Consider the following 15,810-nt stretch of genomic DNA (forward strand, 5'->3'; position numbering starts at 1 on the left):
GGATAAAGCCAATGTGGATTCCAAGTTGCCCGATCATCTCCTTTGATCGGGCAACCAAATATTCGGGCATATATTCGGCATCGGGCATCTCCCTCACCAAATACTACGCCACTGTAGTTGCAACTTCTCTCACCTCTCATGTTGATGATGGTTTTAACAGTGACGACTTCAGAAGGATGGCAGGCTCGTAGACTGGGCACGAGACAAAAAGTCCTGGGTATATACTTTATCGGAGAGCCCCTCCCTTGTTACCTCTAAGTATTTAATCCTCCTCCTTTGACATCCACTCCCCCTGGCTTTGTCTGTCTATTTTTTTTATTGTCCGCCCTATTTGCCTTTATAACTGGAGATGTTTTTCTTCATCACTAGGGGCTCTCAATCTCTAAATAGCAAGCACAGGCAGACACACACACCCTCCAGGCCTTTGTTGATGATACTGATATGAGGTGTCCTTTATTTGGAGTTCAGTTTTCTCATCTGCAGCCAAATATTAAGTGAGCTGCAGAGTTGAAATTAGTTTGAGACTATATTACCACCTGGCTCAAAGCCGTCAACAAATATGGAGGCTAATATTTGCTAATTACACTTGAAGGATAATAACTGAATGACTTTGAAAATACTTTGAAAATAATGTTGCACAGCTACTTCCGATACGTGGGGGGCAGTGTTGTGCCTGAACGCGTTCATTGAACGTTCGTTCATGAACTGGTTCATATTGGGAGCGAACGTGAACTGAACGTCTGTATTTCTGCCTCATGAACGTTTTTGCGAACGTGCTCATTCTGGCGTTTGTTCACACAGAGCTCATTTGCGAGGAGGAGGAGTCATTGTGGTTTTCTGTCACTGCTACAAACACTCGTCTGCACTTCTGCATTCTTCACTTTAGCAAAACATGCCTAACATAACTGCTGTGAGTGGCAATGGAACCGTAATGAGAAACCCGACGTACGCTCTGCTGTTTGGATCTGTGATAGCGCTGGGCCTGCCTCTCAATGCCGTGTCACTGTATGTCCTGCTGTGCTGCCACGGCCTCAAATCCCCCAGCAACGTCTTCATGGTCAACCTGGCCATCTCTGACCTGCTGTTGGTCACTTCCTTGCCCATGAGGGTCTACTTTTACGCCACGGGCACCTGGCCTCTTGGACCTTTCGCGTGTATCTGTGTCACAATGCTCTTCCGCAACAACATCCGCTCCAGCTCCATCTTCATCACCTTCATCTGCGTGAACCGGCTGCTGGCTGTGGTCTATCCTCTGAGGTCACGCCATCTCCGAACCTCTTCCAACGCCTCCAAAGCCGCCGCGCTCGTTTGGCTGTTTGTGTTGGCGGTGAACGTCCCAGAGAGTGTGAACATGTCAAGATTTTTTATTGACTACAATGAATCTTCCTGTTTTGAATTCAGTCAGAATCGGATTCCTTATAGATCAGCGATTGATTGTGTTCCACCGGTGGTATTGTTGATCATGCTGGCAGTCAACGTGGTGAGCACGGCTCTGGTGTCTTGGACTCTCCACAGACGTCTGAATGACTCTGCCAGGGTCAACAACACGGTGAATGTCATGCTGATTTTCGTCATGAACCTCGTAATGTTCACAGTGATTTTCATGCCTGTGACATTGGGCGTCCGCTTCGAAATCTGGAAGCCTGCTCACACACCTCTGCTCTGTCTGGCTAGTGTGAACTGCTGTCTGGATCCTCTCTTGTATTACTTTTCTTTCGATGGCTTCTGGAAGAGAAAAGATGATGTGGATCTCTAGCTGGAAATAGAATAGCTGGTGATAACAAAAGCTGGCGATAACAATAGACGAGTGGCATTAACTGTAATTTAACCCTTAGGGCCCGTTATAATATTAGGCACACTTGTACCGCTAAGGTCCGTAAAATGGACATTTCATTGAGGTAGCTATAAAAAATATTATACATTATTTTTTTTCTACTTTTTTTTTGCCAATTCTTTTCCCCCACATCTGACCTAACTATTAATATAAAATATTCATGAATTTTAAAAGATTTTAACCCTTTAAATGCCAGGTTTTGGTCATGATGCCATCGTATTTCAGATGAAAAAAACTGAAAAACTGAAATATTTTCAATATACTACATGCAAACTATTTTTTTTGTGTTGAATTATTAGGCCTGTGATGTGTCAATGATGAGCAGCAAAACTGATTTTCAGGCATTATTATTTTTTGTGCAGTGTCAAATACTCACACTCGTACCGCTTAGGTCCGTAAAATGGACATTTCATTGAGGTAGCTATAAAAAATATTATACATTATTTTTTTTCTACTTTTTTTTGCCAATTCTTTTCCCCCACATCTGACCTAACTATTAATATAAAATATTCATGAATTTTAAAAGATGTTAACCCTTTAAATGCCAGGTTTTGGTCATGATGCCATCGTATTTTAGATGAAAAAAACTGATAAAATGAAATATTTTCAATATACTACATGCAAACAAATTTTTTTTGTGTTGAATTATTAGGCCTGTGATGTGTCAATGATGAGCAGCAAAACTGATTTTCAGGAATTATTATTTTTTGTGCAGTGTCAATTACTCACACTCGTACCGCTAAGGTCCGTAAAATGGACATTTCATTGAGGTAGCTATAAAAAATGTTATACAATCTTTTTTTTAACTTTTTTTTGACAATTCTTTTCCCCTACATCTGACATAACTATTAATATAAAATAGTCATGAATTTTAAAAGATGTTAACCCTTTAATTGCCAGATTTTGGTCATGATAACATCGTATTTTGGAGGAAAAAACTGAAAATGTTTATTATTTTCAATATACTACATGCAAACTAATTTTTTTTGTGTTGAATTATTATGCCTGTGATGTGTCAATGATGAGCAGCAAAACTGATTTTTAGGAATTATTATTTTTTGTGCAGTGTCAAATACTCACACTCGTACCGCTTTGGTCCATAAAATGGACATTTCATTGAGGTAGCTATAAAACATATTATACATTATTTTTTTTCTACTTTTTTTTTGCCAATTCTTTTCCCCCACATCTGATCTAACTATTAATATAAAATATTCATGAATTTTAAAAGGTGTTAACCCTTTAAATGCCAGGTTTCGGTCATGATGCCATCGTATTTTAGATGAAAAAAACTGATAAAATGAAATATTTTCAATATACTACATGCAAACAAATTTTTTTTGTGTTGAATTATTAGGCCTGTGATGTGTCAATGATGAGCAGCAAAACTGATTTTCAGGAATTATTATTTTTTGTGCAGTGTCAAATACTCACACTCGTACCGCTAAGGTCCGTAAAATGGACATTTCATTGAGGTAGCTATAAAAAATGTTATACAATCTTTTTTTTACTTTTTTTTGCCAATTCTTTTCCCCTACATCTGACATAACTATTAATATAAAATAGTCATGAATTTTAAAAGATGTTAACCCTTTAATTGCCAGATTTTGGTCATGATAACATCGTATTTTGGAGGAAAAAACTGAAAATGTTTATTATTTTCAATATACTATGCAAACTAATTTTTTTTGTATTGAATTATTAGGCCTAGGATATGTCAATGCTGAGCAGCAAAACAGATATTTAGGCATTATTATTGTTTGTACAGTTGTAATAAACTGATACTCATACCGCTAAGGTACGTAAAATGGACTTTTGAAAAAGGTAGCTATAAAAAATATTATACATCGATATTTTTCCAACTTTTTTAGACTTGATTTTTAAACCAACATCAGTACTAATCATAAATTGATTTTTTGTGTTAGGAAAAGAACCTCATCTGCAGTCCATGTACATTTTCCACTCTTTTTGTTATTATCCGGTGAACAGTGAACGGGCCAGGAACAGTGTAACAGGGACATCATTGGCTAAATAAAGTTGTGTGTATGAGAGAGACTGTGTGTGTGTGTGTGTGTGTGTGTGTGTGTGTGTGTGTGTGTGTGTGTGTGTGTGTGTGTGTGTGTGTGTGTGTGTGTGTGTGTATCCCCATGATCTAGAGACATTATGAGCAAAAGGCTAGTGGTTTTCAAGTGGCACTGTTTTCATTCACTCAGAAATTCAAAATCCCTCTAAAGATGACTTTGTATAAATGCACAGCACACACACCTACCTGAGGTCCATACACACAAGCATGTGCAGTGCACTGCTTCAAATAAGTTAAAACATGGGTCATCTTCAATCACATCGAAGGTGCAGCCGTCAGAGACACATAACAAGTCGTTGAGCTGTTTACACAGCTGCCATTGAAGCCAGAGTTTATACAAAGCAAACTGTGGAACTAGTTATTTCTTACCTGGCAATATGGAGGGAGCCTTTACACAAGAAGTACAGGAAGCTTTGGAAACAGTGATGGAGTCTGATTCTGATAGCGAGCAATAGGAATCTGACACAGACACTGTGTCTGAAACCTCCATTAACGCGTAACAGGTGGGTCCCTGTACCATTCCAGTGGCAGCAGAAGTATATCTCTGTGTATGGGTGTTGGTAGGGCCAACTGAATTCTCCACTACTGAAAGTCAGAGGAAACATCCCAGCTCTCCAAGGATGATTCCGAGTAAATGAAAACAGTGCCACTTGAAAACCACTAGCCTTTTGCTCATAATGTCATAGGTCATGGATACACACACACACACACACACACACACACACAAACAACCTTACACACGTGCACACACACCCACATACACACACACTCCTCAGGGTTAAAGCTAAAGGGAGATGTAGGGGGGATTGTGACAGTGCTATCTAGTGGAAATAGCCTGTTTTTTCTCCATATGCCAAATATGGTCATAATGACGTAACATGGTGGAGAGTAGTAAAAATTATCAATTCCAAGGTAGAAGCCCAGATTGACACCCAGATATAAAAAAATGCATCAATTATGCTTTAATGGCAGTGCGTTGAAAAAATGGTGTTTCAATGGGTGTTAATGGACGTTTTATGGACCTTAGCAGTCTGAATGTAACTCTTGTTTGTATACAGTGTATTTTAGCCTTACTGTAAGAGCTGAGCTGGAAATAACATTTATCATATACAAATACACTTTCTTACCAGATTTCATGCCATATGCATGAACACAACCAAACTTATCCAAAAAAAGAAAAATTAAATGTCCGTAAAATGGACCAACTAAGGGTTAAACGGAACATGCAGTAGGCCTATTTGTGCGTTGTGTGTGGATGTATGAGATAGAGAAGTCACAAGGGGAAAAACATTATATGCTGTGTTTTATAAATAAAAATTTCACTTTCATGGCACAACTCTCCTTTTTGATTCATCTTCAAGTTTTATAGTGCAAATAAAAATCGATTTTTTTTTCTTTCTTTTTTAATAGGACAATGTTGGCAGATCTGAAGGGAACTACATACGTTTACAGTATTTAGGTTACCTTCGTTGTGCAACTGACTTTCAGTGGTTTCATTAATTTCCATCTGTGACACAGATCTTAGCAAAAGCTATGCATGTGAAGCCATATACTCTTTACCATTCTCATCTGCGGTGCAAAAATCAGAACATGTCTCGATCCCTAGGCAATTGCAACTTGTATTGAATATACATATCGGGACTTTCCACTGTTGCCATGACTCTAGATGAACCTTACATATTGTTATAATCTCTAAGCCTGGTGAGACCAGCCTGATGTTGTGGGAGCGTCCCGTTTGGTTTTCTTTGCAGATACAGTAGCCTAAGTCTGGCATTTATCTTATCGCCGTTGGGAGGCGCCCGACCTCATCAATTAGTGGAAGGCTGCCTGTGATTGGTTCATGTAGTCGATGACATCAACACGGATTCAGAAAAAAGCGTGTGAGGTATGGCTGGTCTCACCGGGCTGGATTGACGGCAACATGAACCAATCAGAAGTCACCTTCCACTATACGGGACAAACGTTAGGTCTGAACGTGGGCCCTGATTGGACGGGCATTTTTTTGGTTGTCTCCCAAAAGAGATTAGAGAAAATTTAGATTGAAGGCCTTTACACACCAGGCGCGACGCGAATAAACGGCAGAAAAAACTAATTTGGAATGTGAATTTTGACGCGTCTCACTATCGGAAGCGCCGTTCTAGAAAAATCGAACTCCGTTTGAAAAAATAAAAGCCGCAAATTCGCTACGTGAAATTACGGCGCTCATATGAAAGCTTGTATTGACTCTGTATACACTGGGTAATTATTAAAAAACGCGCAAATTGATCACACAAATAAAACGCGCCCGGTGTGCAAAGGCCTTGATCTGCAAAAGACATATGTGAAGCTAGCGTGAGATCAGGCTGGTCTTGCCAGGCTAATAAGCTCTAACTCTGCAGGAGTAGAGTGCCAAATAAAGAAAAACAGGACAGGCGCTAGCACAGGTGTTGTGACACGTGAGCTAAACAAAACAGCCAGATGTGATGTCACAGTCTGGGACGATGTGATCCCTAGAGCCACTGCTAGTATGGCGAAGAAATTATAATACTTTGTCTGTAACTGTCCACTGTGAGTTCAACAGTGCAGTGCTAAACCAGGTGAGTGCTCCCCAGTGTCTCATTGTGGAGATTAAAACAAAGTACCTCACAACATTACTTCTGTGTTAAATATCTGACCTGATTTATTTTCTTGTCATTTTTACAGGTATAGGTTGCACATTCCAATCACAGTTTCATCACATACAATCAGAAGGTGGCAGGTAGCCACAAGAGTAAAAAGACCCAACTGTATTACATGACTCTGTCGTGAGTAAGGACATGGACAATTAGTGACATAGACATACAACAGTTTGAGAGCTCATTTCTGAAAAGGCTAGGGACAGTAGAAATACACCTACATTATCACTTTGCTTCAGTAAAACGATAACATTGGGTGTGAAGAAAGTTGGACATGATGAAGAAAAAAAAACTGTCACCACAGAAATATTTCATGTTTATCAGCCTTACAAGTTGTCAGTAACGGGACCACTTTTCGTCAGTAGGGACTAGTTTGCTCACTTTAGTCAGTAGCATACAACAGGAACCCGGTGAAAGTGTTATAGTGGCTGTTGTCGTCGCAGAGGAAACATCCAATGGGCAGGTTGACGGCCAGCTGGTCCCCGGCGCTCAGTTGGAGAGCCAGAACAATGGTGGCGCTATCCTCTTGGTCTTGCTTGTTATTCTCCCTGGGTCCAGCCACCACTATGCCGTTAACCAGCAGAGTGGCACAGGCGGCCAGGGTGTTCCCAGGGGCCCCGGCGTCACTGTAGACGGTGAGGGCGATGCTGTAGACACCGGAGCGCGGAGCGGTGAAGATGCCGGTGTCTGCGCTGTAGCCGTCGCCCAGGTTGATGAAGACGTGCTGGTAGAGGATGATCTTGTCGACGGGGTAGGGCCCCACGCATCTCATGTTGGCTTCACTGATCAGAGCCACAGAGAAGGCACTGCGGCTGGCTGCAGAGACAGAGTGGGGAAGAGGACACATGTTGAGATGATGCAGCCTTTTTTCATTTTATAGATGGGATTGTTTTTTTTTTGTTGCATGTTTTTAAGAAGTAGATGTAATCATCAATCAGACAAGTAATAACATCGGAACAAATCCTTATGTAGGCCTAATAACCTTCAATATAGTGCCAGGAATGATTATGGAAAGTTTAGTTGAGTGCTTCCGAAGTTGAGATTATTTTGTTCAGAGTGTAGAAAAGAACTAATGTTGGTTGTTAAACATGCTTGTACACGAGAAATATACAGACACAATAGACAAAAAATCTTTACATTGTTTTCTCATATTTTAATACCTTTCACTCTCTTCTAGTTTGTGAAAGCCATGCACTTCCTTTGTCTCACCTCTGACATTGTCGAGGGCGTTCATTGCTTTGGTCAGGTCATTCTCCAGATGATTGAGGCTCATGTTAAAGAAGGTCTTCATCCTGTGTATCTGTTGCTGCATTAGACAGCAGCCACAGGACGCCTGGTCGGTAAAACATGCTAAACACACGCAAAAGGGGTGCACATTAGAGTAGTGGATGCAAACACACTGATTATATACAGTTGGTCCTATATGATTGGACTTATTTTTCTTTATAAAAATCTCTCACCATTGTCTGTGCCGGGATCGGTGTCTCTATCCTTGTTCTCGTCAGGTCCGTTCCAGGCAAAAATGTTGGCCTGGACGAACGCTGCTTCAAGCAGACACAGAAGAACAATAGCTGTGTGAAGAAAAGCACAGGCATTAGACAATCATCATAACATTGGCTCCAGTGATAAACACACAACATGTCACCCTTTTTTCATCTGAACATCTCAAACGTTTCAACCATCTTCACATGAACTTCAACTTGTTTTCTAATTATAATGAGTCTCACCTCGCATGGTGATGCTGATGCCTGGTTGATGGTAGATGGAAGGATGGCCTCCAGAAGGGGACAAGGTGACAAGGTGACTGATTCTAGAGTATAGAGACACACGTATATATATGTACATATTTGTCCTGTTAATTCTATTCCCCTGGCTTCAACGTGGCTCCTCCCTGTTCCCCCCATGTTATTATATATCTATACCTTTCATTTATGAAGGGGGTGGGAGGGGGAGCTTCATAGACACACTCACACCAACATGCATACATACATACACACACCCTCCAGGGCTTTTGTGTTTTAGATATAGGTCAGGTATCATCTATCCTCAGTCATCCATATGGTGGACATGCCCATCAGCACATACAGATAGCATGTTGTCTCATTGCTTGGCAAGTGCAATGATTAAAAGATTGTGTTTTTCACATGAGCATCGGCAACAGGAGAGTTATCAGTGATGTGAGCCCAGATTGATTTGTGTCCATCAAATCAATCCATTACATTATCAGCAGCAGGAACATAACAGTATTCTTTTCTATACCAGCAGATATTATCTTTCAATATATGTATTTTACAGTGAGAAGGCCATGCAGGCCTTCAGTGATCATGATATATTTCTAATTCCTCCAACTTTTTCAATCAGGGCAGACTAGGACAAGGTCATGCCACCACATGTAAAATGAGAGTTTCATTGTCTTCCTGTGAATAGTTTCGAATGACATGTTGTTTACCAGCACAAAGCACTTTGCACCAGAATCTTTGAAATTGAGAAAAAGTGTTTCCTCTAAGAAGGTGACCAGTTAGGATGTGTGAATTGGTGTCAAAATGAATCAGATCGATCATCAGGTTAGGTTTTTGGTTAGGTTTTTTTTTATTTGATTGATTTGAATTTGAATTTTCCTCGAACAATCAACAATATTTAAAGGAAAAACTGATGAAAACACAAAGATAAATCACAAACATAGATAAAGCAATTTGATTATACTGTATCAAAGAACAAAATAGATAAGTTTGAGAAGGAGCCGGCAGAAGCACAATGCTTATATATTCCTGCCCCTAATTTATAATATTATATTATATAATAAACAAGTATATCCTAAATTTTTAACGACAGGTCATAAAAACCTACATACAACAATACATCATCATACCCCAACATACAACACGTCTTAACTGTGCTAAGCAAAAAGAGTGGGTAGGACAAAAGAACAATGTAGGTCAAATAGTTATTTGGAAATCCCTGTGGGAATACTGAAGATACCACAGGTCACTAAAGAATGGAGGGCGGGGGGGGGGGGGGCTTAAAAGCATCCAGGTGACCGAGGTGAAGGGAAGATATGATCAGCAGCACTCTGGTTACTCTTTATGTAGTTACATAAAATGGTATGCTTACACTCTATGCATTGACCTTCACACCATTTACAGTAATTACTGAAATCATAAAGAACCCAGATATCCTCAGAATACTTTAATGCAGGTGAGGTTTACATTTTTAACTTATAGATATCATCATGACGTTTTGCCTATTCATTTATGTATTTCCATTTGTTCATTTTTTTGTGTGACTTCGGCAATATCTTACTAATAAAGTGTACATTTGCATGTCTAAAATAATCTAGATCAGATTATTTAATTTTTACAATTTACTAGTGTCCACAGACACAGATTTTAGATACTCCTTTTTTCATTTTCTAAATCAAAAACTACTATGTAGTAGCCTGGCATTCCCAGACCTGCCACTAGGCGCCAGATATCAGGGTCTGGATTTCCAGGCTGACTATGTAGTCTACAGGTCTTTAGAATGCATTTTCAGCATGTTTTAAGAAGAACAATCAACAATTTAAGAAAAAATCCTAATCCAATATACAAACGCAAACAGAAAAGGTTTAGTAAAATATGCACCTAAATGTACATTTTGGACTTTGATTTATATCTGTATGTGAGAAAAGAAGTAAAAAAAAAGATGAATAGTTGAAATGTTTGTTTGTTCTTTTATTAAGTTACAAAGACATTTTCATAAAACTGACATCACATCAATAAAAAAATTATAACTTTCTTAAAAATTATTGTTTTATCTCTAGAAAAATGTCCTGGAGCAACAACACATTTAACTTCTTCTAAAAGTGTTCCATGTTTCGAAACAGAAAAGTAGGTTATATCAAAAACTTATTCATGTACAACTCAATCCAGCTGGCAGATAGTCACTGTTGCCCCTGTCCCTGCCCAGAACCTGAACCCTGGGTAGAGTGGGCCTGTGAACTGGGCCTGGTGCTGGTGGATGAGATCAGCCTGGTTGTTGGTGATGCGGTAGAAGGCCAGAATCCCTGCATGCTGGTCCAGATAGACACCAATCTGTCGGGCCTTAGGTGAGCCCAGCAGTGTTTCATGGCCATCGTGCCAGAAGGAGAAGCCAGTCCCAGACCAGGACACGCTCCAGGACTGAGCGTTGTGGCCCAAACGGCTTTTGTCATCAGAATCTTTACGTTCCATCTCCTTGTAGGCCACGCCAATAGTGATCTGTGTGGTGGAACGGCAAGAAAAAGAGATTAGGAAAGCTGCAAATGGAAGTGAAAGGTAATTGTAAAAATGTTTCCTCAATACCTACAAGTATCACGTCAATGACTGGCTCATATTTTTTGTATGCAGCCAAGGCTGATAGAAACGACATTATTTGTGTCAGATATTTACTCATATAGTAAGCATTGTACAATTCAAAATGATAAAAAAGCAAGGAATCTCTTAATTTATTATAATCGTCTTGGCTTGACATTTCACTCAAAACCACAAAGGTTTAAAAATTAAATAAAAGGTTTTGGGAGGTGAAAGGACATTAAGTCCAGATCAGTTGGCAGGAGAACTGTTTCATGCCCACTACTCAGTTGTAAATTGGGCAAAAAAAGACTGTACGATCAGCATATCCTGAATCCACAGGTCTCAGTCGCGATCTGACTTGTTCTTTAAATTATTTTAAATTAACTTAAAATTCAGGAATCTCTGCCTATAGCTGAAAACACCCATTTCCCCACTGATGTCTAAGGTTCTACCTTCTGGCCGGTCCACTCCACCTCCCAGTAGTACGGGCTCCCTGCCAGTGCCTCTCTGCAGAGAACCTGTCTCCAGAACTGGAAGCGTTCAGGATGATCTGGTGGGTTCTGGTTCTCTGCCCGCATCTTGCCCTTACGACCTCCATCTGACAGCTGCACATGGCGATACACAGTGTTGGGGTCCATGGTGGGTTCGAAGCGAACTGAGGAAAGGAGAGAATGCAGTTTAATGAAGACACTGGACCTCCCAGAAGGCTTTGTGATTCTGTTTTGTTCCATTTCATATTGTAGAGAATAACGGACTTACATTTTAGCAATTCTTCTCTTGTCTTTGGTGCTGGACAAGCAAGTCCTGTTGCTGGTACAGGAGGTGCTAAGAAACAAAAACTAAAATTTATTAATTAATCAAATCAGGGACCAAAGGTTGTCCAAATCACATCAAAATCAAATCAGTTTTATTTGTATAGCCCAATATCACAAATTGACATTTGCCTCAGTGGTCTTTACATTCCATACAATATGATACAATATGACACCCCGCCCTTACACCCTTAGCTCGGCTGAGAAAAAACTCCCAGTAAAAAACCCTTTACCGGGATTAAAAAATGTTTGAAGAAATCTCAGGGAGAGTTGACAAAGTAAGGGATCCCTCTCCCAGGACGGACATGCTGCAATAGATGTCATAAGTAGAGAAAATCACGAAGGATTTTGGTCATTGACCAGATGTTTACATAATACTAAAGTAGAGCGCGAATAGTGTGGATACAGGAGGACTTCAGATGCTGCCAGAGGGGGAGCCGGATCCACACCGTCCACACCACACTTGCTATGTCTACACATAGACGGATTATGAGACAATGGGCCCCTGGGCACAAACTCTTAAAGGGCCCCCCCACTCCTCCCTATCCAGTCCGGTACACTGACTTGTTCGCACAGATACATACAATTAATGGCAAAACATATTAAGGAAGTCAGTGTTTCCCACAGGTTTTTGGGATACTGTTGGAGGGACCCTGTACCATGTTGGGGGGTCCGGGGGCATGCCCCCTCCAGATTTTTTTTTTACATTTTTAAAGTAAAATGCATCAATCTGGTGCACTTTGAGAGGGAATTTTAGAGGCTATATCAAATCCTGAGATGCAGAAGGAACATTATTCATATTTTTCTTAAACAGATTGGTCAGACCCATGTTCCATGATGGAGGGGCCCATTTCAACAGATAAAGGGTGGATAGCTACTTTTTATGAACAATTTAGAATTCACACATATAAAGTTTATTTCTGTATGTGTGAGAGGGCCTTCAAGGCCCCTCATGGAGCCCCTTAGATAGAGCTACTAATGCTATTGTTTTTAACTTGCTTTTGTATTTCTCCCCTACTAGTTGAGGGGCCCATGATGATTTCTATCTTGTTAAATTGTGATGAGTATACTTATATTTAGGCTATTACTTTCTGGACCCTGTTATAGACATGAGTGACTTGACTTTGACTATGCAACATGAAAAGTTACTATCAGTATCTCTGGCTTAGGGCCCCCTTGAGCTCTTGGGCCCCTGGGCCTGTGCCCGGTGTGCCCGTGCAGTAATCCACCCCTGTGTCTACAAGGTGACGTAGGTGCACTGCAGTGTGTGCATCTGTATTAACCTTGGATTTGAGGACGAGGGCAAGGTGGAGGGGGGGCTGAAGCGTCATGTCCAGAAAGATCTGGAGAAAGGCAACAAAGTGAAAAATGAAAACCAAATGACATCTCAACTCCATGACCTTTAACATCGATGATGGTTTCTCCATGTGCTGATGAAGCAACCTTTCTTTTTCTTACCTTCAGAACATGCAGCACCTAGGGAATGAGATTTGGACAAAGACTGTTGCCCTGGAGGGGATAAGAAAGAATAAATGAGATAAACAAACAATGTAGGCTCAGGGACTTTCTAACGACTAGATGTGTTTTCAGGTCCAAAAGAAGTCACAGAGATATTCATGATTATGTTTCCGAAAGTAACTTACTTATAGGCCGTCGAGGTGGCAGCAGCGGAGGGCCATCTATCATCTCATACACTAAGGAAATGAGTGCACAACAAAAATCAGAATGTGACATTTTCTGCATTCTGAAACCAACAGTCAAAATCAACATGTTTCCAGCTTGAACATATGTATATGCGCTTGTGACTTACTGGGTGATTTGAATATATTCTACCTGTGTCTTGCGCAGTGGCCTGACCACTGTCATTAGCTGCTGTAGTTCCTCCTGCTGCTGCACCATTTGGAGTTGGAACCATGGGGTCATTATTCACTGCAAAGAAAATAAAGTTGACACAGTAGCGGGCATTTGGGGGCATTTTTGTGTTTGTGTGTGTGTGTGTGTGTGTGTATGCATGTTCCAATTTACAATTGCGCCCTACCGGGATGTTTCCAATGTATGTCTATCTGCCAAGGGCTCTCAAGACCAAAGTACAAACTAAATGTTGCACAGCGATGAACAGGGAGAAATGTATGTCTTGTTTACATAATAAACTTTCTCCAGATTTAGGAAAATTCAATTTTATTGAACTTGAATACGTAAAGACGCTTTAACACCGAAGAGTAGACAAATACAGTACATATACCTAATGAGACGATCTTGGTCAAGCTGGCTTTGCAGAGCTCCTGTATCGAATCTTGTAGTTCCTTCACGGCTGAGCGGATGGAGGCTACCACTGCTTCCTCCTGACTCAGTACTGACTCTTCTGTGGCACCCGTCTGACCAGGCTGCTCCATGGTGAAGAAATTCTGGAGAACAGATTGAATAGTATTGCAATTAAAAACAGCTATTCTCATGTTATTGATTTACTCTCCAGCAGTACGTTTATCCAGTAAAGACAATTCCCAGCAACCCCCCCATGGCTCACAGTGTGTATATACCTTCAAGAAGCAGACGTGGTCCTGCATGTCTGCCAGCCTGGCCATCTCTTGACTCTTCCGTTGCAGCTGTGCCACCTGCTGCTGCAGCCTGTGGATCTGCCCCTCCACCCGGCTGCCTAAAGAGGTCTCGTGGGTGCTCAGGAGCTCACCCACTTGGCCGCCCGTTAGATTTATGTCCTTGACCAGCTCTGCGAATAAATCTGTGCTCTCTTGCCCAAGAGCCTGCACCAAGGCCTGGGAGAGAGTACCAGGAAAGGAACAGAAGGATCAAGCAATGAGGAAATGATTAAAAGAGGGTGAAAGGAATGTGAATGTTTGTCCTACACAGATCAGGACATGAGAAATGGTGACTTGTGAGTTGTTATACCTTGTGTTGGCGAGCACTATGTGGGAGCTCATTAAGCTTCTTTTCAGTCTCCTTGATTCTCTTCTGTGCGTCCACCTGCATCTGAACAAGCTCTTTCTACACACACACACACGCGCGCACACGCACACACACACACACACGCACACGCACACACACACACACACACACACACACACACACACACACACACACACACACACACACACACACACACACACACACACACACACACACACACACACACACACACACACACACACACACACACACACACACACACACACACACACACACACACACACACACACACACACACACCATATTTTATACAGAAAATCCCCTTTAAGAACTTTGGCAAGAATTCAACACTAAAGACAGTCGTTTTACAAGTACTTCAAGTTCAGCTGCATTTTTTTTAAATACTTTCACCATACTTTTGAAAACACATGTTTTGAGTCACCTGCCTTCAGTTCCTGTTATACACAGAGATCAAGAAAAAAGCCCTACATATGAGCACAGATGATATTAACCATGGTGTGCATCACATACCTGTCTGTTCAGCCTCTCTTCCTGTGACTGGAGCACACGGTGTCCCTTGTGTCCATGCTGGCAACACACCTCACACACACACTCCTCGTCCTCTTGGCAAAACAGGTCCAGGGGCCGCTTGTGTTGAGGGCAGAGTCTGGGCTCCACCGTGGGAAGCTGAGGGTAGATGCTGCCTTGCCTCTTCACTAAAGCTGGTAGCACCTCCAGGTAGATAGGCATCGGAGGTGGGGCAGAGGAGACGGCTGTGGTGGAGCCATGATGCTTGAGGCTGTGTGTTCTCAGTTTCTCCATAGCCTCCACAAGCAAAGTGCTCTTGGCCAGCGAGGGTCGAGGTTGGAACACCTGCCGACACTGAGGGCAGCTGTACTGACCCTTTCCCTTTTTCTTGTCCCAGTGGCTCTGGATACAAGCCAAGCAGTAGGAATGTCCGCAGGGTAGAGTGGCCGGCTCCTTCAGGGTGTCCAGGCATACTGAGCAGACAAAGGTCTCCTCTTCACACCAGGCTGAGGCCATGGTTGCTGGGCGGAATGGAGAGGGGTGAGATTTCTAACTTTCTTAGATGTTAGGCCTGATCGTATGGACAAACAAGGCTCCCTGTTTGAATAAGGTACCAGAACTATAAATAATGCTAGCAGGTGTTCTAACTTTCTAAGTAAAGGCACCC

At 41.5% G+C, this 15,810-nt stretch overlaps 3 protein-coding genes across 3 annotated transcripts; 1 reads left to right on the forward strand and 2 right to left on the reverse strand.

Moving 5' to 3' along the window:
* Positions 1–925: 925 nt before the first annotated feature.
* On the forward strand, positions 926–1,756 carry LOC307271289 (lysophosphatidic acid receptor 6-like; the record flags this gene model as incomplete). The annotated part of the gene is made up of 1 exon (XM_080053698.1): positions 926–1,756. Exon 1 carries the CDS (start codon positions 932–934, stop codon positions 1,754–1,756), a length of 825 nt encoding a protein of 274 aa, XP_079909824.1. The 5' UTR covers positions 926–931.
* Positions 1,757–6,953: 5,197 nt separating this feature from the next.
* LOC307271290 (complement C1q-like protein 2) lies at positions 6,954–8,878 on the reverse strand (the record flags this gene model as incomplete). The annotated part of the gene is made up of 5 exons (XM_080053699.1): positions 6,954–7,387; positions 7,781–7,921; positions 8,032–8,142; positions 8,299–8,381; positions 8,865–8,878. 5 exons carry the CDS (start codon positions 8,876–8,878, stop codon positions 6,954–6,956), a joined length of 783 nt encoding a protein of 260 aa, XP_079909825.1.
* A 1,468-nt stretch (positions 8,879–10,346) lies between these two features.
* ftr86 (finTRIM family, member 86) lies at positions 10,347–15,807 on the reverse strand. Its single transcript, XM_080053980.1, has 11 exons — positions 15,147–15,807; positions 14,598–14,693; positions 14,231–14,464; positions 13,936–14,098; positions 13,527–13,622; positions 13,337–13,387; positions 13,152–13,202; positions 12,977–13,036; positions 11,641–11,706; positions 11,334–11,536; positions 10,347–10,806 (listed from the first exon to the last, which is right to left on the reverse strand). The coding sequence occupies exons 1-11, from the start codon at positions 15,657–15,659 to the stop codon at positions 10,471–10,473; spliced, it is 1,869 nt and encodes a 622-aa protein (XP_079910106.1). The 5' UTR covers positions 15,660–15,807; the 3' UTR covers positions 10,347–10,470.
* Positions 15,808–15,810: the final 3 nt, after the last annotated feature.

Source organism: Ammodytes marinus (assembly GCF_949987685.1).
Source record: "Ammodytes marinus genome assembly, chromosome: 3".
Classification (NCBI taxonomy): Eukaryota; Metazoa; Chordata; class Actinopteri; order Uranoscopiformes; family Ammodytidae; genus Ammodytes; species Ammodytes marinus.